A 22,512-nucleotide genomic window follows, 5' to 3' on the forward strand; every position below is an offset into this window, starting at 1 on the left:
TGTAAATTTTGGTCAATGACATGAGACAAAGTATATGTGAACTGCTGTATGAAAAGTGAATTTACTCTGTAGATCTTCACCCAAATCCTAATAAAAAAATAAAAAAAGCAGTGGCAGGCCTGGACAACAGAGGGGCAGGACTTGGCCGCGCAGCTCCACCGCAGAGCCGTCATGCTTTGTTTGTGACGATGAGCATCAACCACTTCTGGTCTCAAGACTTCAATACCGACATTGATCATTTTGTTGGTTGCTTTTTTCAACCACATTTATGGCCTCTTCCCTACCAACATATAGCAAATCTCAACATAACGGTTAAAAAAAAAAAAAAAAAACCACCCCAAAGACAACCCTGATACTGGTTGCACTGTGGGGAGGTCTCCTGGGAAGACCGTTCCTCTGCAAGAGAGCTCACTGCAGGGTACGAAGGGGTATTATGGAAAGAGAACAGCTGAAAAGAGCCCCAGTACAAATAAGGCAGGGGCAGAAGTGGTCCCAGGACAGGCAGGGCTCCTGAGGGAAGGGCTTTCTAGAAGAGAGACTGTGCCACAGGCTCTGATTAGGTGAGAAGAAAGAACAGCCCCAATGGGAGAAACAGCAGGTATTGGGCAGGTCCTTGGCCTGGTACCCAGGAACAGTCAGGGCCCATCTGGGAGAGGCCATTCTAGGGCCCCCTCCACAATAATAATAGCAGCTGTCGAGTCAACTCAGACTCATGGCAAGCCCATATGTGCCAGAGTAGAACTATGCCCTACAGGGTTTTCAGCGTTTATCAGATCACCAGGCCTTACTTACGAGGTGGTACAGGGTGGACTTGAACCTTCAACCTTTCAGTTAGCAGCTAAGCACTTTACCAGTGCTTGAACAATTTCTCTCAGAAAGATCAGCACAAGGCCAATCCCCATGAGGCGGAGGTTAAAGATATCCTAAATGTCCAAACTACCATGCCACTCCATCATTTCAGACATTAACTCCTCCTCCTCCTCCTCCCAGTAATTTCTCCCATCTTAGGGTTCTGTATTTCGCTGTAACTCCTCACAGAACTCACAGACACCCAAGGGATCATCTCACATAGTAGTGGTGGAGGCTGGCAGGCTGGCGAGTCCCAGGTTCATGAGTGGGTCTGGAGGATCCTCCCAATTCTTGGGGTTTGATGAACCTCAATCAACAGATCAGATGACGGCTGCTGTCCCAAATCCAGGGATGAGATGAGGATGAGCCAAAACACAGAACCAGAGCAAGAGGAGGGCAAACCTTCCCAGGAGATTCGTAGGTATACCCTCAAGGAAGCTAAGGGTGGTGATTTGAATTATACCCTCCAGCAAGGCAGGACTCAAGATACATTCCACCTGTGTTGCTCCAACAGAAATAACCCAAGTGGATGGCTTTAACAATCAGCAGCTCAAGGCAAATCCCAGCACAGAGCTGATTGCCAGTCATTATAGGGAACGACTACTACCAGCTGCCCAGCCAAGTTGATGTTATGTTATGTTATGTGCCGTTGAGTCGGACCCGACTATCATAGTGACCCCTCCTTGGGTTTCCGAGGCAGTATCACTACGGAAGTAGATTGCCCCATCTTCCTTCCGAGGAGCCAGGTTGATACCTGACCTTAACTACCACACCACCCCAAACAGGCATGGATAATGGGATTTACAATACATCACAGAATGGAGGACAATGGCTAGAAGGGCCACATCAAGCAGTTCACTGCAACCAGTTTATACCACCCATGGACTCTAATAACAGCAACTGTTGTTGTGTCCTTGGGTGGATTCTAATGCACAGTAACCCCACATGACAGGGCAGAGCTGCCCCAAAGGGTTTTCTAGGCTGTAATCTTTACGGGAGCAGATCGCAAGGTCTTTTCTCCCACGGTTCACTGGGTGGGTTCAAACCACCTATCTTTCAGTTAACAGCTGAGTGCTTAACCATTGTGCCACCATGGCACCTTATAATGGCAATAACCAACATGTACTGATTGATCTCTCGCCCCGCATGGCTGAATCCAGAAACTGTTGCTAATTTGTCTGCTTTCTTGCAGCTAATGTGCAGGGACCAGGATTATTCTGCCCCACATTTCTCTGCCTCTCAACCACCCTGCTGCCTCCCATGGAGTCCCCAAGCCTTTTTAGGTCTGTGAAAGCTTTCTGATCTTATAGCTTTCTAAGTTCACGGCTTCTAGCTGTTTTCTTGGCAGGGATTCTGGAATCAGCTGTAAGTATCTGGGAATGACCTGAAGTGGATGGGCAGGGCGGACCTGGGATGTGGGTACGGGACTGCTGCAGGGTCTGCCTGGGTAGTTAGCCTGGAGCAGAGGCACAGATGGGAGGATGCCAAAAGAATGGCCTAAGGAGATAAGGATGAGCAGAGAGACTGGCTGTGAAAAAAGGAGATAGGACAATGGGATCAGAGAGGAGATTATGGGAAAGAGAGTGGGTCAAGTGAGGATGTCAGCTGTACCTTCAGGCATGTGTCATTCCTCATTCCACAGATCTGATGGGAAGAGTATCCTACAGGGCAAGGCATTTTATGTGGGGATTTCTTCTTAAAGAGCCTCACTAATTCTAAACTCTCTGTCAGGCAGGACTCATCTTCCCATAAGAATAAATACAAAGCAGAAGGAGCCCTGGTGGCACAATGGTTAAGCTCTTGTCTGCTAACTTAAAGGCTGGCGGTTCAAACCCACCCAGTGGCCCATGACTGCCTGGCACAGATAACCCATGATTGCTGCAGCAGGGCATTGTTACTTTTTTGCCTTCTCCTTGTGAGCTCTAGGATTCTATAAAAGGGGGATGCTCCCCAAATTAACAGCTCTGTCTAATCAAGTTGCTTGGTTTTGACCACGGCCTTAAATCATATGGACATTTCACACCAAAGTTACTGACTTGAGGCACGTTTTTCAGCCCTGGGGCTTACACAACCTCTTAATGAAGAAGTGGATGACCTGTCAGAGAACTTTTCATTGTTTAAATGATAACAACGGCAAATTTAAAAACAGCAACACATGAATCACCAAAATCCGGGGCACATCTTCCAAGGCATGTGAACCACGGGGCACCCTGCCGAACACTGACATAGAAAGTGGACGGTTCTGTATTTCTCTTCTCCAGCTCAAGTGGCACCACCATGTGGCAGCAGTGTTAAACACATGGTCACACTGCCTGCCAGGGGCAAAGCAGGGACCGGAACTCAAGTCTTACTCCAAAGGTGGCATCTTAATCACTGCACTCCAGCTCTCAAATCCTGCTGTCCCCAGGAGGTTTTTTAATAGGGGGAGGAAGAGCCCTGTTGTTACCAGGCTCTGAGTCAATTTTCAACCCACAGCCACCCCATGTGACAAGGCAGAACTGCCCCACCGACCCCTAGAGTTTTCTAGGCTGTAATCTTTACAAAAGCACATCGCCAGGTCTTCTTCCCTGATGGGCCACTGGGTGGGTGTGAACCATCAGCCTTTCAGTTAGCAGCCAAGTGCTTAACCACTGTGCCACCAGGGCTCCTTAAAGAAAGGCTGGAGGGAGTCTAAGTTATTTCAAATTTTGCTCACAGTTATTTTTATACAATCCTATTTCAAATTCAAATAATTAGAATCAACAAAAGATGCACCCTTACTAGCTTTGTGCCAGGCTAGAGACCTGGCCATGGGGCAGACAGACCTGTGCCCTCCCAAGAGATATATCTGTGTGATGGGCCTTCTCAATTGAAGAAGGAGGTACTATGACAGCCCTGGGGTGTAGCACTGCCTGGTTCTCCCCATTCTCTGGAAGATCACACCAAGAGGCAAGAACAGGTAAAACTTGCAGATATCCATCCCTCAGGAGCCCAGGGCACAGGGGACTTAACCCATTCCTGTAGAGTCAACTTCAATTCATTACCCTATAGGACAGAGAAGAACTGCACCAGAGGGTTTCCAAGGCTATAATCTTTGCAGAAGCAGACTGCTACATCATTCCCCTGTGGAGTGGCTGGTGGGTTCAAACCACCAACCTTTCAGTTCAAAACTGAGCATTTAACCACTGCACCACCAGGGCTCCTTAGAGGGGACTTGGTGGGACAGAATTCCTAGTGTTCTTAGCTTCCACTTTCATGTCCCACAATTCTAGGAAGCACAATGATTCCCTCCCCTTCCCTGCTTTTTTGTTTTTAAAAGAAAATCAGGTAATGTGAAGTACAAGTTAGGTAAAATCAGAACATATGGCAAAACTACAAAAAATCCTTAAAAATCCTTCAAATCATTAGGAGCTGGGCCAATAAATCAAAGGCCAATAATTAAATTCTTTTCTGGTTCTCTTTGTAGTTCAGCTAGGGCCTCCCTTTTCCTGAGATGGTGTGAAAAGGGTCTAGTTTGACTGGGGAAATGATGATAAGGAAAATTAAAATATTTTTTTCTCCCTCCTCCGCTTTGTTTGGCCAAGTCTCTAGAGCTGAATTTGTCTAAGTTAAATGAGCCCATGATGCTACTGCCCCTTGAAACAAAAGACTAAAACCAAAAACAAACCAGCTGCTGTCTAGCCAGTTCTGACTCATGGCGACCCCTCGTGTGTCAGAGCAGAACTGTACCCACAGGGCTTACTGTGGCTGGTTTTTCAGAAGTAGATTGCCAGCCCTTTCTTCTTAGGTGCCTCTGGATGGACTTAAATGGCCAACCTTTCAGTAAGCAGTAAGCACATTAACTGCTCACACCACCCAGGGTCTCAGAAGACAACCAATGTCTGAGGAGTGGACAAAGCTACTCTAGCCAGATGGAGGTACAGCCATTCAGCCAACCATGACCACACGTGGGACCCTCTGACTGCCCAGAGACCTAACCCACTGAATATCGCTAGGGGCTAGATAAGGGGAAGGAAGCAGGTGGTGGTTCCTTCCCCACTGGATTCACCCACAGGGAGGCAGAGGAGCTGCTTACCCCCACCACAGGCCTGGATGAAAAAGAGCTTGGGCTTCCCTCCTAAGCTGGGGCATCCAGTTCCACTGAAGATGTTCACGATTCTCTCAATGGACACAGAGCATCCATCCGTGCCATAGACAGCCCCCGGGAACTGGCGATGACTGGCCTAGAAGAACAAGAATCCTGGTTACAAAACCAAGAAGTTGAGCAGGAATCCAATAGCCTTCTGGGGCTTTATGGAGCCAAGCATTAGGAAGGTCCCAGCTGGAGATAAGAGGTTGATTCTGGAAAGGCCCTGGTCAGCATCTATTCCGAGAGTCTTAAACTCATGTGCCTATGGGGGCCTTTCAGACACAAGATAAGAAGGGCCTGACAGTGAGACAAGGAGGATCGGCTGGAGTACTGAATTGGAGAGTGCCAGCCAGCTTCCTCTAGTTCAGTGGTTTTCAAAGTGGGTCCCTGGAGCAGCAGCAGCAGCAGCATCTAGGAACTTGTAAGAAATGCTAATACTCAGGCCCACCCCGACATCCTGAATCAGAAACTCTGGCAGTGGGCCTAGCAACATGCTTCAACAAGTCCTCCAGGTGCCTCACATGCAGCTAGGCTTTGAGAACCATTGTTTTGGTCAATTCTTCTTAAACTTCAATGTCCATGAAAATCACCTGGGGATCTTGTTAAGCTACAGATTCTGAGTCAGCAAGTCCAGAAGAGGGCCTGGTAGTCTGCATTTTTCACAAGCTCCCAGGTGATACCCATGCTGCCAGTCCAGAGGCCTCACTGTGAGACAAAGGACCAAGGGGGAAGCCACACTCATCCATACGCCAGAGTCATGCTCTGTGAGGATACCAGCCCTTTGTGTTTTTTCAAGAGAGGACAGAAATCCTGATTTTTGTGTGAAATTGTGAAACTGTTCTGAAAACACTACATAGCAGAGGGGGATTACAGGCCCCAATTTGTGACTTCTCATCTATCCCACGCCCTCAATTTGAAAGATGAGGAAACTGAGACCCAGAAAAGGACAGGGGCTTGGCCACAATGACTCAGCACACTGGTGGCCAAGTCCAGAGAGGGCCCAGGGTCCTGACTGCCACCTAGCAGCAAAGGGCTAGAACAATGATCCGAGGATGAGGACAGGAGCCAAGAACTGTCTGAGCCAAACCAGCGACAGGCACCTTGTGAGCAGAGCTTGTCCCTTCACTCCCCTCTCCCAGATGGCTTCTCCCACCCAACCCACGCAGGTGCATCCAACTCCACCTAGGAGGACCAGATGGCTCCGGGACAAACAACAAGGGAACAGACAGGGCCCCTTGCTCTTTCCCACAAACCCAAGGGTATTTTGGACACAGGAAGGGGTGGGGACCCTGCACAACTGCTCAGTTCTTTTACCTTGTGTCTGCCTTAGCGGCTGAGGCTAAGTCAGGGAAGCCTCCTACCTGACAGCCATGGGAGAGGATGACCACCACACAGCAGTCCAGAGTACCATGGTCCCGCCGTGCCAGCCCCACCAAAACCTGGAGCATATCCTATCAGAGAAGGGTGCAGTCAAGCCAGAAGGCCATTCTTGGCTCTTTTGGGCAATAAGAGGGTCTGCCTGAAGGCCTGGGAAGAGCGCTTTTCTACTCCCAAGGACCACATGCTGGAGTAATGACAGTCACGATTGTCAAAATGGTACCATTCTTGGGGAAAAATGTACTGGGGTGCTAGTTCCTTTAACCCTCACAACAACCCTATGAGGTATTATTATTAACCCCTGTTGTTGTTGTTGTTATGTGCCGTCGAGTCGGCCCCGACTCATAGCGACCCCTCCTTGGGTTTTCGAGGCAGTATCACTACGGAAGTAGGATTGCCCAACCTTCCTTCTGAGGAGTGGCTGGTGGGTTTGAACCGCCAGCCGTCTGGTTAGCAGGCAAGTGACTTAGCCACTATGCTACCAGAGCTCCTAACCCCTAGACAAGAAAATTCAGGCACAAGGAGGACACCCAACAAATAACTGAGAGAGCCAGTCCTGTCTGAGGTCTATCTTAGTCTGAAGTTCGAATTTGTAACTACTGAACCATACCGCCTCCCACAGTCCTACAGGCATAAGGGTTTGTCTTGGACACCAGCTTGCCTTTAGGATCCCTCAAGAACACTATCCCATCCAGCCCCTCACCCCTCTCCACGGGCAGTGACCATACCTTAGCAGTCAGGTCACACTTCACCTCCACCACAAAATGCAGTAAGCGGAAGCGTCGTTGCAACTTCTCACAGTCGATGTTGGAGCCAGTGCGAGAGCTGAGCGCTGACTTGAAGCAGAAGTTCACATTGTTGATAATGAGGCAGTGGCCACAAGGGTCAGCGTCCAGGACGTATGCCTGCCCAAGCACAGTGACCAGTGTGAATGCAGGATCTCACCGCACTCCTCCAATGAGAAGGTAGCCCCACGGTTTTTATGCATGCAGTTGACAGTCTGCAGAAGTAGAAAAAAAATGGTGCCCACCTCCCACTGTGGAAGTAGCAGGGTCTGCACCCAGCATTCCACGGCAGAAGGGAAGAGAGTGCAGAGCAGACTGGTGTAAGCACCATCTGTGTGTTATGGACTGAATTGTGTCCCCAACAAATATGTATTGGGATCCTAGGCCCTACACCTGTGGATGTCATTCCTGTTTAGAAATTGTTCTTTGTTATCTTAATGAGGCCGAATCAGTGCAGGATGTGTAACTTCTGAGTTACAGTAAAACCTCCAAAAGTTGGAGCCTGTGTGAGGTGGAAATTTGTCAGAGAAGGAAAGATCACTGGGTGTTTATGATGCAAGATTCTTAATAGAAGGTGACACAGAAGCGGTTAGCACCCTGTCAAAGGCAGAAAACTTGCAAGACTTGGAAAAACAAGGCAGTCCCGCTGTGTTCTGGCTCTCACAGGTTTCAGTGCATAAGGAGCAGCATCAACACAGACACAAACGGGGACAGGCGTGGGGAGCAGACCCAACATGAAGATCCCCAAGGAACCAAAGAATGCTGGGGCTACGAAAACTGAAAGGGGCAGGATCTGCTCCTTGGAGAAAGCCTTCCCCTGTAGCAACAACCTGAATTTGGACTTCTAGCCTCCGGTACCACAAGAAAATAAGTGTCTGTTCTTTAAAGCTATCCCCTTGTGGTATTTCTTTTACAACAGCACTGGCAAACTAACACAGGGTATGATTTGCAAATAGCTAAACATCAAAGTTTAGCTTCCCTCTCAGTATTCTGTGTGGGAGCTGCTAGCTTAGAAATCTGACCCGCAAAACATTCACCCCAAAAAACCCTCACAGACCATCCAGTCCAGAAGTCCTTAACTAGGGGTGTGCTTGAGAATGACGTCAACAGACTCATGCCCAGGCCAACTCTCAGGACATCAGAGGCAGCTCCCTCCCCATCAGTCTTCCTCTCTGAGCATAGTATTTGTTGTTAGTTAAATCAAGTAGACTCCGACTCACGGCGACCTTATGTACAACAGAATGAAACACTGCCCAGTCCTGTGTCATGTTCATGATCTACGCTATGTTTAAGTCCATTGTTGTGGCTACTGTGTCAGTTCACCTCATTGAAGTCTTCCCTCATTTTAGCTGACCTTCCTGATGACATGTCCAAAGTAAGTAAAAAGAAGTCTGGTGATCCTTGCTTCTAAGCAGCATTCTGGTTTTATTTCTTCTTAGACTGATTTGTTTGTTCTTTTGGCATTCTATGGTGTATTCAATATTCTTGGCCAATACTGTAGTTCAAACACATCAATTCTTCTGTCTTCCTTCTTCTCTTATCACTACTCATATTTATACATGTATTTGCGTGTCCATTTGCTTAACTTCTCTCTCCTGTGCTCTACTGGTAGCTCCACAAGGGTTTGAAACATGTGGTCTGTTCCCTAGTTATCCCAGCACAGAGCCCAGGGCTGGCACACAGGAGTCACCCAGTAACTATTTGTGAAAGAAAGTGAGGGACTCAGTCCGGGGACGACACCACACTGGATTCTGAAACCTACTCCTAGTGAAGTCTGACCCCTTAACTTTATAGATGAGGAAAGAACAGAGTAGACAATCTACTGCAGCAAGTGCTATAATAGGCCAGGACCAATGGGAGGGCTAGAATGGAACCCGACTCTCCACCTGGGCTGGGTTCCCTGAGTCCCAGCACTCTTGATACACCTGCATGGAAGGACCTAGGGAATGGAGAGTGCAAGAGCCCAAAGCCAGAGCAACTGGCCCAAAGTCACAAGAAGACTCACCAAATCAGTGTTTCTTCCCAATCTCGGAGCACCTGGAGAGACAGAGAGAATGAAATTATAAATGCCAGGATCCAGTGGCGGAGGGGAGGAGGGACACTGTGAGGAAAATTCTGACAAAAAAAGAAGAGGTGCAGGCACGCAGGAACCCTCTAGGGGGTGAGTCAAGTGATCCAGCTACCCTGGAAAAGTGTTTAGTAGTTTCTAATAAAGTTAAGAGGGCAGTAGTAGTCCAGTGGTAGAATTCTCACCTTCCATGTGGGAGACATGCGTTGGATTCCTGCCCAATACACTTCATGCACAGCCACTACCCATCTGTCAGTGGAAGACTGCGTGTGACTATGATCTGAACAGGTGTCAGGGGAGCTTCCAGACTAAGACATACTAGGAAGAAAGGACTGGCAATCTATTTCCAAAAATCAGCCAATAAAAGCTCTGTGGGGATAATAACGGCCTGATCCACAACTGATCATGGAGATGGCGCAGGACCAGGCAGCACTGGTTACCTTGTGCATGGGGTCACCAGGAGTCGACAGCCGCCAACAACAATATCCTCTGACCGCAATTCCACTCCCCAGTATGTAACCAAGAAAAATGAGTGCATATGGGCACAAAAAGACTTGGCTAGTAATGTTCACTGAAGAAGCCTTATTCATAATGCCCCAAACCAGAAGCAACCCAAATGTCCATCAAGAAGTTGGTGGATACCTTACAACATGGATTAACTTGGAGGATATTATTCTGAATAAAATATGTCAACTGCAGAAAGACAAATACTGTATGAGTCCACTATTATAAAAAGTCAAGGAAAGATTTACACATGGGAGGAAACTTTCTTTGTTGATTATCAGGGATGGAAGGGGAAGGGAGGGAATTAATGTAGTGCCTAAGGCTAACTAGAAGGTTGGTGGGTCAAAATTATCAGCCACTCCATGGAAGGAGGACTGGGCAATCTACTTCTGTAAAGATTTACTATCTCAGAAACCTAAAGGGGGTCACTATGAGTCAGAATTGGCTCAATGGCAGTGAATTTGGTTTTGGGTTTCTTTTTTAGGTAAGAAACTCATAATGATTTAGGTAAAGGGAAAGGCAATCTACCAAAAGCAAGTGACCCACACAATATCACCAAGGAAAAGGAAGACACAGAGAGGTGCTCAAGAAGTACAAAAACACACAGGGAAAAGGTAACCACTGGGAGGAAGTGGGAAGAGAGCTGTTACATCGTGGGGATTATAATCAATGGCATGAAACAAAACGTGTATGAACTGTTGAGTGGAAAACAAATTTGCTCTATAAACTTTCACCCAAATCATAAAAAGTTAAAAGTTAAAAAAAAAAAAAAAAGAAGAAGTTGGTGGATAAGCAAATTGTGATCTAGCCATACAAGGGAAAATACTAAAGACCTATAAAGGAACAAACTGCCATTACAAAAAACTACACAGATAATCTCAAAAACATTATGCTGCGGGGGAAACACAAACACACAGAAGAATAGCTACAATGTGATCCCCTTTATATGACTTTCTAGAGCAGAAAGCGGTAAGGGAAGCTCCAGGAAAGCAGATATTCCCTGTCTGCACAAACCACAGTCCTTAGGAAACACCTGCTGAACAAATAAAGGAGTAAAGATGCCTCCACCATCTGAGACCAGAAGAACTAGGTGGTGCCCGGCTACCACTACTGACCCTCCGAAAGTGATCACATTGGAAGGTCTTGGATAGAGTGGGAATGTACTTCTTAGAACAATCAACCATTCAAGATCAAAGGGTAGCATTTGCCCAGGGACAAAGTTCAAAAGCCAGAAAGGGTTAGGAGAGAAGGAATGGAAATGAGATGTACAGGGAGGAAGTAGATGAGCCAGGTTACACTGAGGAGATTGCAATCAATGACACAAACAAAATGTGTATAAATCGTTAATGGAAAACTTTCATCCCAATCACAATAAAAAGTTAAATAAATAAATGAGTAAAGATGGTTGTTTCTCCATGTCAAAAGAGTTTCCTTTTCAATTAGCAAGAACTCAGTTGGTCACCAGTGTATGAGGTCATGGCGCTTCTCTCTGTTTTTTAAGCAAAGAGAACACCATTACTACTCTAGATTGCCCTGCAGCCTGTACTTGAGTTCCACTGGTACTTAGAGCAGGCACAGACCCCTTGTTAGGAATTAATCTCTCACGGTTTAAAGCCACACCAGAAAAGCAATCACATCCCATTGTTTAAAATTAGAAATGGTTTTATCTGGCCTGAAGACACTAAGGCTACAGACTAGTTCTGAGAACTTTTGCCCATTTCCAAAATTCCACTGTAGCCCAAAAATAACTGTTATCCACTACTGAGAAATTCTTTCATTCCCCAAATTAGCACAAAAGATCCACAAAGCAAAATGGCTGTTCTCCAAGGCATTCATGAGGCATAATAACAGAGTTCTTACCCTATCTCTCACTGCACAGGGTGGTTTAGATGACCTAAGAAAGTAAGATGTATACCATAAAGGGATGTGCACATTTAAAGTGATAGTATTGCTGCGCTACAGTTTATTACTTGATGTGGCCCTTCTAGCCATGGTCTTTGTGACTCTCAACAGATGACTGGGCAAATATGAGGTGCTTGTGGCCCCCCAAGGGGATTGGACAGCTTTCTAATAATGCAAATAAAATACATGGCACCTTTGTGGGGGTGGGACCATTCATATAAGGTGTATGGAACTCTAATGTGGGGATTGGTCAGTTCTGCTATCTGCTAGGCTCCAGGAGGTGGAGAGGGGAGTCTCACTACCAACAGGAAAGAGGAGCCAGGAGTAGAGCATGTCCTGTGGACCCAAGGTCCCTGCACTCAAGATCCTGACACTGAACCTCCTCAACCCAGGAGACAGACAGAGCTGTAACACTTTGCTGAGATGATGAGACAACGAGGAGCAGCAGCAGAGAAACCACAGCAGCAGAAGCAGAAACAAGAGGTCGGCATGAGACTGAGCAGCGGGCTTCCGGACCCCCGGAGTGAGAAAGCTGTGGGCAAGAGACTTGCTGGCAGAGTGGGGTGCCTCTCCGAGCACCTATCAGCAGAGCTAAAAGTGCCTTGTAACAGGTGCCTGAGCAGGGTAGAGGCCAAGGGGCCACACAGCTGAGAGGTCAAGGCCAGAGAAAAGCAGGCTAGCTGAGAAGCAGCTATCCTGACTCAAGAACTGTATCCTGACTTATTTCTGATCCTGAACCATAACCTGTTTTCCCTAATAAACCTCATAATCGTGAGTTTTGTCTGTGAGTAGCTAGTTCAACAAATTATTGAACCCAGCAGAGAAACAGAGAGTGCCGTGAGAGGGATGGCTGGTATCAGAATTGGTTAGAAGGTTGGGGTGTAGCAGTGTATCTGATAGAATCAGCCCTGGGCTATTTGATGTTGTTGTGGATCCTTTATCCTCCTCCTAAAGTTACAGGAAACCAGAAGCCATTGCTACACCCTTTTGGCAACTGTTTACTATTATTGTAATTATTGCTATTATTACTTATCCTTCAGATTTAAGCTACTACTGGGAATTTATATTCACAACAAACAAGAAATAAAATACCTAATGAAACTAAATGTACACGTTACGTTGAATGTAAAACAAGCTCTTAAAATAAAAAAAGAAAAAAAAAAAAAGAAAATATCTCACAAAAGAACATGAAGCTTCAAGTCCAGACTCTTGGTCTTAACTGACTCACATCATTTTCTACAACCAAATAATAACAGTTGGACTTTGCATTTCACCTGCCTCCCACGTTATTGTTATTAGGTATTGTCTAGTCGTTCCAAACCATAGCACTCCATATACAATGAAACACTGCCCCACCCTGCACCATTCTCAAAACCCTTGCTGTGTTTGAACCCACTGTTGCAGCCACTGTGTCAATCCATCTCGCTAAGAGTCTTCCTCTCTTTTGCTGACCCTCTGCTTTACCAAGTAGGATGTCCTCCAGAGTCTGGTCCTACCTGATAACATGTTCAAAGTAAGTAAGATGAAATCTTGCCATCTTTGCTTCTAAGAAGCATTCTGGCTGCACTTCTTCAAAGACAGATTTGTTTATTCTTCTGGCAGTCCACGGTATAGTCAGTATTTTTCACCAACACAATTCAAAGGCATCAATTCTCCTTCAATCCTCCTTATTCATTGTCTACCTCTCATATTCATATGAAGCAAATGAAAATACCATGGCTTGAGTCAAGGGTCCTCAAAGTGACAGCTTTGTTCTTCAACACCTTAAAGTGGTCTTTTGCAGCAAATTTGCCCAATGTAATATGTAGTTTGATGTCTTCACTGCTGCTTCCATGGGTATTGTTTGTAATCCAAATGAAATTAAATCCTTAACAACGTCAGTCTTTTCTCTGTTTATCATGATGTTGCTTACTGGTCCAGTTGTGAGGATTTTTGTTTTTTTTTTACGTTGAGATGTAATCTATACTGAGGGCTATAGTTTTTGATCTTTACCAGTAAGAGCTTCAAGTCTCCTTAGCTTTTAGCAAACAAGGTTGTGTCATCTGCACATCACAGGCTGTTAATAAGTCTCCCTCCAAACCTGATGCTGTGTACTTCTTCCTATAGTCCAACTTCTCAGATCTGCTCAGCACACAGATTGAGTAAGTGTGATAAAAGGATGTACTTGCCTCCTTTACAACACGGTAAAGTATGTGAGCAATTCAAGAACAAACCTTACACCTCAAGCAAATGCAGCTTAACACCCTCATGGCATTTGTTCATTTCTCTGCTTAAATGGGTTGTCCAAAATGACAGTTATTTGCCACAGAAAGCAAATACCACTTTTTGTCTATCATACTGGAAAAATGTTATTATTCATTGTTGGCCACCTTCACTCATGGTTGGTGAGATTTATAAAATGGCACACTTTGGAAGTACAAATTAGCAGTATCTGTCAGAGGGAATATGTATCCTTTAATCCACCAATTCCATTTCTAGAAACATATCCCCCAGTCAGATAGATGCACAGGCAAGGCCACTGCAGAAACAACACAAACAATTACATATCAAAAACTCTCACTGCCGTCGCGTCGGATCCAACTCAGAGTGACCCCTCCTTGGGTTTCCGAGGCGGTATCACTATGGAAGTAGATTGCCCAACCTTCTTTCTGAGGAATGGCTGGTGGATTTGAACGCCAGCCTTCTGGTTAGCAGTCAAATGCCTTAGGCACTATGCCACCAGAGCTCCCACGACCATACACAGGGGTTAGATAAATGAAAGACAGTGCAGGGCATGTGTGAAGCCACACAGCAAAGCACTTGGAATGGGGAAGCCTGCACTGGAATCCTATTTCCACTGCTCTTTAGTGTGTGATTTGGGGCAACAATCTGTGACTCACTGTGCTCAGTGGGGGAAACTGCAGCACCTACCTCAGCACAGAGTTGAGAAGATCAAATTAGATCATTTATATAAAGTACTTCAAACAGCACTCAGCAATGTTAACCATTACAATTATTACTGTGAACATACGTGGGCAACCATGGAACAGGAAGCGCTTGACCTCCATGTACTACCACGAAACAAAGCCCTAATTGAAAACAACCCACAAATCTAACAACAGGAGAATGGCTAAACAGACTACAGATTATTCAAAACAGGAAATACCACCCATCACTGAAGGAGCCCTAGTGGTGCAGTGGTTATGTGCTCAGCTGCCAACCAAAAGTCAGTGGTTCAAATCCACCACCTGTTCCATATGAGAAAGATGTGGCTGTATGTTTCCATTAAGAATACTGTCTTGGAAACCCTATGGGGCAATTCTACTGTCCTATAGGGTTCCTATGAGTTGGAATTGACTTGACTGTGATGAGTTCAGTTTTCAGGGAATTTACTCAGCAATGACAAAGAAGGAACTACTGATACATAAAACAATATGAATGAATCTGACAGACAGAATGATAGATGAAAGAAGGCAAGATTCCACTTATACCGAAGGTTCAAGGACAAGCAAAAGGGATCTATGGCAAGAGACATCTTACCTTAGGGGAGGAGGAATGGGAATGTACGGGAAAAGGACCCAAGAGACTCTGACAGGAGGCTGGAATGTCCTACATCTTGATCATCTGGGTTTTATCAAGATGTACACATCAGTAAAAATTATCCAGCTTGACTCTTGAGATTTATGCATTTCACTGGATATATATTGTACCTCAAAAAAAAAAAGTTAAGTGAAAGAAGAAAATTACAGAACTGTGTGCACTCTATAATTCTTTTTTCAAAAAAATACATACATATATATGTTGCTATATTCATAAAAAAAGTTTGTAAGACACACACCAAACAGTTAAAGGAAATAGGAACTTAAGACTTCCTAGGCTGTTGTTCTAAGCAAAGGAGCCTTGCAGGTGCAGTGGGTAAGCACTGGGCTGCTAACCAAAAGATTGGCAGTTCGAACCCACCAGCTGCTTCACAGGAGAAAGATGTAGCAGTCAGTTTCAGTGAAGACTGAATAGAACAAAAAACAGAACTCACCACTGTCAAGTCAGATCCGACTCATAGCGACCCCTCCTTGGGTTTCCGAGGAGGTATCTCTATGGCAGTAAATTGCCCAGTCTTTCTTCCAAAGAGTGGCTGGTGCATTTGAACCATCAGCCTTCTGGTTAGCAATCAAATGTCTTAGGTACTACACCACCAGAGCTCTTTTATCAGTAATAATTAGTAAAAATTATAGCCTTGGAAACCCTGTGAGGTGATTCTACTTTGTTCTACAGGGTCACTATGAGTCAGACTCAACTTGACAGCAACGGGTTGGGTTTGTTCTGTGAGGTCCCATATCCTCTTGGTGAAGCAGACTCCATGGGACTGGCCTAAGAAATCAACCCCACCATTTTTTGGCTCTTTTCTCACTGGCAAGGGCCACTAGCAAGTGGGTGCCATACTGTCCCCCTGTAAATGTTGGACCACACAGTAGTGGTACCATGACACACTTAGCAGCACTCATGAATATGCAAAGCACTTTTTTATGGAAGATCTTGCTTCATCCCCTAAGTACCTGTAAGCCAAATAATCAATCAGAGGCCCAATTTCACATCTATTCATTTATCTATTAACAGATTATCTCTTGAGCAGCACAATAAGTCATAAGATAAACTACAACGCTAGAAAGATGGCATGAAACAGCAGAAAAGAGAATGGGCACAGCTGATTAGTGTAATTGCTGTTAACAAACTATACTCCTATAAAAAGTTGAACTGGCAGAAGTTGTATGATAGATACATATTTGGATGTGCTATAGGAATGTCCATATATAAAAGTGCTATAGGGAACAAAGTTATGATAACTTTTTAGCCACAGACAAAAACCTTGAGAGAGTGAGTTGCTGGGCCCATGGGCTTGGCACCATGGTCGCTGGGGATATCAAGCTCAATTGGCATAACATACTACATAAAAATATTGTTCTACATCCTTCTGTGGTGAGCAGCAACTGGGGTCTTAAAAGCTTGTGAGTGACCATCTAAGATCCAACAATTTGTATCTCCTCATCTAGAGCAAAGAACAGTGAAGAAAATCAAAGACACATGGAAACAATTAGTCCAAGGAACTAGTAGACCACGGAATCTCAGCCTACATAACTGAGACCAGAAGAACCAGATGGTGCCCAGCTACCACTGCCAACCACTCAGGAAGGGATCAAAATTGGAGATCCTGGATAGAGTGGGAGAAAAATGTGGAACAAAACTCAAAATCATAAAAAATGACCAGGCTTGCTGGTCTGATAGAGACTGGTAAAACCCTGAGACTATGGCCCCTAATCACTCTTCAGGCCTGGAACTGAACTCACTCTCATGGCTTTACTTCTAGCCAAACAACAGATGGGCCTGCAAGGTGAACAATTACACCAGGTAGGTATACTCCTTAGAACAATCAACCATGGAAGATCAGAAGGGCAGCATTTGTACAGCAAGAAAGCTCAAAGGACAGGAATGCATAGGAAAGAAGGCCACAGGGAAAAGGTAACCACAGAGAAGAAATGGGAAGAAAGCTGGTGCACTGTGCGGACTGCAATCAATGTCACAAAACGAAATGTATATGAACTGTTTAATGAAAAATGAATTTGCTCTGTAAGCTTCCACCCAAATCACAATCTAAAAAAATAAATAAAATGTTGTACGATACATATATTTACAACAGCAACAAAAATAAAAAGAGCAGCTGGTGAGGCTGCTTACGTACAACCACTCATGGAGTTTAGTTCCTTGGTTTGGACGTTTAGGGTCATGGTTTCATGGGACCTCCCAGTTAACTGGCCTCATAATTGTTTAGTGCTAGTTCACTGTACGGTACCTGGATATTAAAAGCTTGTAAATGCCCATCCAAGACACAAGAATTGGTTTCTATTTATCTGGCACAACAGAAAAAGAAGGAGAGTCAGGAATAGGAAGAGGATATAAAATGGGTGGCTACCTGCCTCCATGAACAACTGCCTCCTTAGCCATGAGCCCAGAAGAACTGGATGGTGCCTGGCTACCTTTACTGAACGTTTTGATCAAAGATTCTACGGAAGTTTCCTGATCAAAATGGGGAAAATACAGAAGCAGAATTTAAAATTCTCATGGACTCTAGACTTTCTGGAGTCATGGGTGATGGACGAACCCCTGAAACTACTGCCCTGAGATAACCTTTTAACTTTAAACTAAAAATATTCCCTGAAGTCTTCTTAAAATCAAACACTAATTTAGCTTAACTAGTTAAAAAAAAAAAAAAAGGTCAGCCTTAAGCATTATGCTCTTATAAGAACTATCCATGTGGGATCAAATTGACAACAGCAACTTGAAAGATGAGACAGGAACCTTTAGGGGGCAGTGAACTTATGTTAATGGAAAAGAAGAACAGAAAAGGAGGGTGAAAATGGTTGCACAACTTGAAAAATCTAATCAATGTCACTAAATTATACAGACTGGTGAATTTATGTATGTTTTTCTGCATATATTCTCAACAAAAATAAAATTTAAAGAAAAAGAGAATGGGCTCTGGCATCATACCCCAGTCCTACCTCTCACCAGCCTTACAACCTTAGGCAAACTATTAACCTCCCTGAGCCTCAGTTTCCTCATCAACAATTATGTATGTAACAGTAAGTGCCTTGCAGGGTTGTTTGAGGGAAGAAGTTTTGTGTATGTAGATGTCTGATGCAGGCAGAGCCCTCCTTCTTGCCCCTAGGCCTGGATTAGTCCTCACTACCCACTTAGATCCAAAGTTGAATCCTTAACAATTAAACAACGATCAATACTTAGGACATCCAAAACAGACTGTTCAGAGAAGATGCCAAAATTAAACTTCCACCCATTCCCTATGAGCTCTCAAAAAAGATAAGACCAAAATCAAATTCTTGATCTCGGCTTACCTATCTGTACCAATGGTCACTCCCCAATGGCCACTCATCATGCCCACTTACCAACAACGCTGGATACTCACAGGTATCACGGAGCCCTTCAGAGTCAATGTTCACCTGCCTGGGCACCTCTGGTTTGAGAACCTCTGGCCTGAGCTCAGCTGGTCTGAGCTCTCCAGGCCCCAGCACCACTGTGGGGAGGTGTCGCCCAGTCAGCCTCGATGGATCCTGCTGCATCCGATGGATCTCCAACTCATTCAGGTTGAGGCCCATTGGTCCAAGTACATCCAGGGGTCCGACGGAAGCAGGATCCTGCTTTGGTGCTTGGCGATTTATGCTCAGGAATGAAGCCAGCACGTTCTGGCCTGTGTCCTGTAAGCAGGAGATGAACAACGGAAGGGCCTGGCTCCCTCGAGTCTCTAGATCTGTGATCAGCTGCCTGGCCTGATCCCGTCGAGATCCAGAGCCTGCTTGCTGTTTGGAAGGAAAGACATAGCACTAATTATCCAAGAAGGCAGTGGTAGGGCAGTGGTAGACATCACTCCTTCCATACAGGAAACTGGGTTCAGTTCCTGACCAATGCCCTCATATGCAATCACTACCATCAGTGGAGGCTTAAATGCTATGATGTTGAACAGGTTTCAAAGGAGCTTCCAGATTAAGATGGACTAGGAAGAAAAGACTGGCCATCTACTTCCAACAACTGCCAATGAAAATCACAAGTATCTGATCCACAACCGATTATGGGGATGGTTCAGGACCAGGAAGCATTTGTTCTGTTATGCACAGGGTCACCATTAACTCAGGGGCCTATCCAACAGCTTCTAACAGCAGCAACAATTACCCAACCATTTTCCTGATAACTCTCACCTTGTCCCTTCATTTTTCCTCTAGTATAAGTCTAAGCAAGGAGCTCTGTGGTATAGTGGGTTAGGCATTTGGCTGCTAATCAAAAGATCAGCAATTGGAACGTACCAGCTGCTCTACAGGAGAAAGATGAGGCAATCTGCTTCTATAAAGATTTACAGCCTTGGAAACCCTAGAGGGCTGTTCTACTCTGTCCTATAGGGTCGCTATGAGTCAGAATCAACTCAGTGGCAATGGAATAAGTCTAAACAATCAGGTACATGGCCAAGTATTGAGCCTACAGGTAAACTGAATCTATGCCAATTGATGATGTTTGATTAGCCATTTATTCACCAGTACTTTGGAGACATCTACTATGTGTCCCTAGGAGGTTTGGTGATGTAGTGGTTAAGGTATGTGGCTGCTAACCAAAAGGCTGGTGGTTTAACCCACCAGCTGCTCTATGGAAAAAAGATGAGGCAGTCTGCTTCCATAAAGATTTATAGACTTAGAAACCCAATGGGGGTCACTATGAGTTGGAATCAACTCAATGACAGTGAGTTTGGTTTGATTTTTCTACTATGTGCCAGTACTGTGCTAAGTGTTGACAATACAGCAGTGACCGGTCTTGGTCCTTGAGGACAAACATCCAGTGGAGGAATGCAAACAGAGAGGCCATCCAACCCAAACTTAGAGGGTCAGAAAGGCCTCCAAGATGGGATACCTTAGCTGAAACCCCTGGGACCATTAGGGTAGGAATAGTTAATTTAGAGAAACACAAGTAGGACAGTGGTGAGAGATAAGGCCTGCACACGGTCATGGCAAGAAATTCATCCTGAAAGCTATGAGGAACCACCGAAGAGCTTTAATAAAGAGTTGGAGGAGCTCTGGTGTCATAGTGCCTAAAGCATTTGACTGCTAACCAGAAGGCTGGCGGTTCAAACCCACCAGCCACTCCTCAGAAAGAAGATTGGGCAATCTACTTCTGTAGTGATACCGCCTTGGAAACTCAAGGAGGGGTCGCTATGAATAGGATCCGACTCCACGGCAGTGAGTTTGGTTTTTAGTTTTGACGGAGTCGGATCTGTCTTTTAGATAAATCATCATGGGGCAGGGTGGGCAGTGGAAGGCAATAAGCCACAACCAGTTAGGATGAGGCAAAGATAGTGCAGCTGCAATGGAGAAAAATGAGAGGACAGATCAGAGAAAGGAGGAGAGAGAATCAACAGAACATGAACATTGACTGGGTAGACTGTGAAGATGAAGAATTGTGAAAGTCAGCTGATAGGCGTCAGGATTGGGGTGGGGAGTGGCACTAAAACTGGGAGCAGGATAGGAACAGGGAGAAGATGCTGGTTATCTACTGGTTATCTCGCCTATTGTTTGAGACCCAGCACTGGGCAATTCCTCAGGATACAGGGAAGAAGACATCAGCGCACCCTAAAATAACCTATAGCAGCACTGGAGAACTTTCCATGATGATGAAAATGTTTTTTATCTTCACTGTCCAATATGGTAGCCATTAGCCACATATGGTTACTGAGCACTTGAAATGTGACACTTGACTACTTTCTCCTGCTGATGACTTCCTTCCTTGGGTCAGGCGACTCCTGGATGAGTCAGACACTGGAGATTCAACCTGCAAGAAGTCCTCAGCACACTGGAACAGTCTGGTCAGGGGTCAAAAGCCAGGGTCCACCAGCAAACCACTCACAACCTCTGTACCTCATGGTGGGAAACACCTCCTACGCCCTCCCACCTCACAGTAAAGGTAATAGATGTGGAAGCGCTTTTAAAGAAAACCTCAAATGTTTATTATGCTAACTCCCATTACCCGCATCATTTTCTCTAATATCTTACAACACAAAGATGTAAGAGGGTCTGCCCAAACAGCACAGGGCACCTGTGGAGCCCTTATTCTGTAAGCCATTATCTCATTGAATGCTCAATACTACTGTGCATTTCACAGCTGAGAAAATTGAGGCTCAAAGAGGTCAAGTCCTAGGACACTGCCAGGCAGACTGATGCCAAAGTTGGTGTCCTGACCATCCATGCCTCCTTTCTTGCAAGTACAAGCACCACAGCAGCTGATGGTGCAGGGTGTGAATCGCTTTAACGAATATTCAAAGAGGCGTCTGGGGTTGTTGGGTTCTGGTGGGCTCCATGGCGTTAGGGAAAATAATGTTCCCACAGAGTGGTCTCTCAGAGGGTGGATACTAGGTGCCACAGAGGGGGGAGGGGGGGGGCGGGAACGTGGGTCCTTATCCTAGCTCGGGCACTAAGTGTCATGGAAGTCTGCCACGGCGCGGGAAGTGGGGGGAGGACACAGTGGAGGGGGAGAGCTGGCGGGGTGAGGGCGCACCTGGATGTCCTCGATCATGTCGGGCGTGAAGAGCCCCCGTTTGAGCAGCGCATCCCAGAGGTCGGCCACCTGCAGCTCCCGTACCAGTCGCAGGCGGCACCGCCGCAGCAACTCCCGATCCTTCTCGTCCATGGCGGTCAGGAACCTGAGCTGCTTACGTCCGCTTCCGGGCCTAGCCTCCGCACTCCGCCCTGCCTCAGGACACGCCCCGAATTGCGCCTCGCCTACAGGACTTGTCCTCGCGCCACAGCCCTGCCCTTACACCATTGTCCAGCCCCCACCTTGCCCCTGCCTCCACCACCACCGCCTCCACGCCCCCAGGACCCCCTCCCGCATCACCCTGCACTCCAGACTCCGCCCCAAGGCCCGCCCTTAGGGCACCGCCTCCAGGTACCGCCCAGCCCCAGGATTCGCAAGTGCCCTGCCTGGTTCCCGTCCCACCTCCGAGACCACTCCGCCCCTCCACCTCTCTCGCGTCATCGCCCCGCCTAGGATCCACCTTTCCTCCCCTCATTCCCCACCCCCATCCACCTCCAGCCCAGACCCGCCTATGGACCCTGCCCGCCTCCAGGGCCCGCCTCCAGGGCCCGCCTCCAGGGCCCGCCTCCAGGGCCCGCCTCCAGGGCCCGCGGCCCGCCCTTGCTGCACTTCTGCTTCTGCGTCGCTACCTTGCTTCCCGAGGGCAGATGCTACTCAGCGATTGTGGCGCTCCTTCCTGGGACGTCTTAGACCCCTTACTTCACCACGATCCTACTTTCACACAGATTGAGGGTTGAGGGACACACTGCTAGTAGGAAAGACAGCCATGCCTGGAACCAGGGTCTGTCCCACTCTATTCA

General features: G+C 46.2%; 1 protein-coding gene across 1 annotated transcript in view; it reads right to left on the minus strand.

Moving 5' to 3' along the window:
* Positions 1-21,805, minus strand: part of CASP9 (caspase 9) — a 30,881-nt gene extending 9,076 nt beyond the window's left edge. The window contains exons 1-6 of the mRNA XM_042782299.1: positions 21,674-21,805; positions 18,549-18,939; positions 9,125-9,156; positions 7,063-7,239; positions 6,319-6,408; positions 4,904-5,051 (exon numbers count right to left, since the gene is read on the minus strand). Of these exons, the coding sequence (XP_042638233.1) occupies positions 4,904-5,051; positions 6,319-6,408; positions 7,063-7,239; positions 9,125-9,156; positions 18,549-18,939; positions 21,674-21,805 (970 nt within the window). The remainder of the gene's footprint in view (positions 1-4,903; positions 5,052-6,318; positions 6,409-7,062; positions 7,240-9,124; positions 9,157-18,548; positions 18,940-21,673) is intronic.
* Positions 21,806-22,512: the final 707 nt, after the last annotated feature.

This window comes from Orycteropus afer, unplaced genomic scaffold (assembly GCF_000298275.1).
Source record: "Orycteropus afer afer isolate SDZICR_OR568_19922 unplaced genomic scaffold, OryAfe1.0 scaffold00288, whole genome shotgun sequence".
Classification (NCBI taxonomy): Eukaryota; Metazoa; Chordata; class Mammalia; order Tubulidentata; family Orycteropodidae; genus Orycteropus; species Orycteropus afer.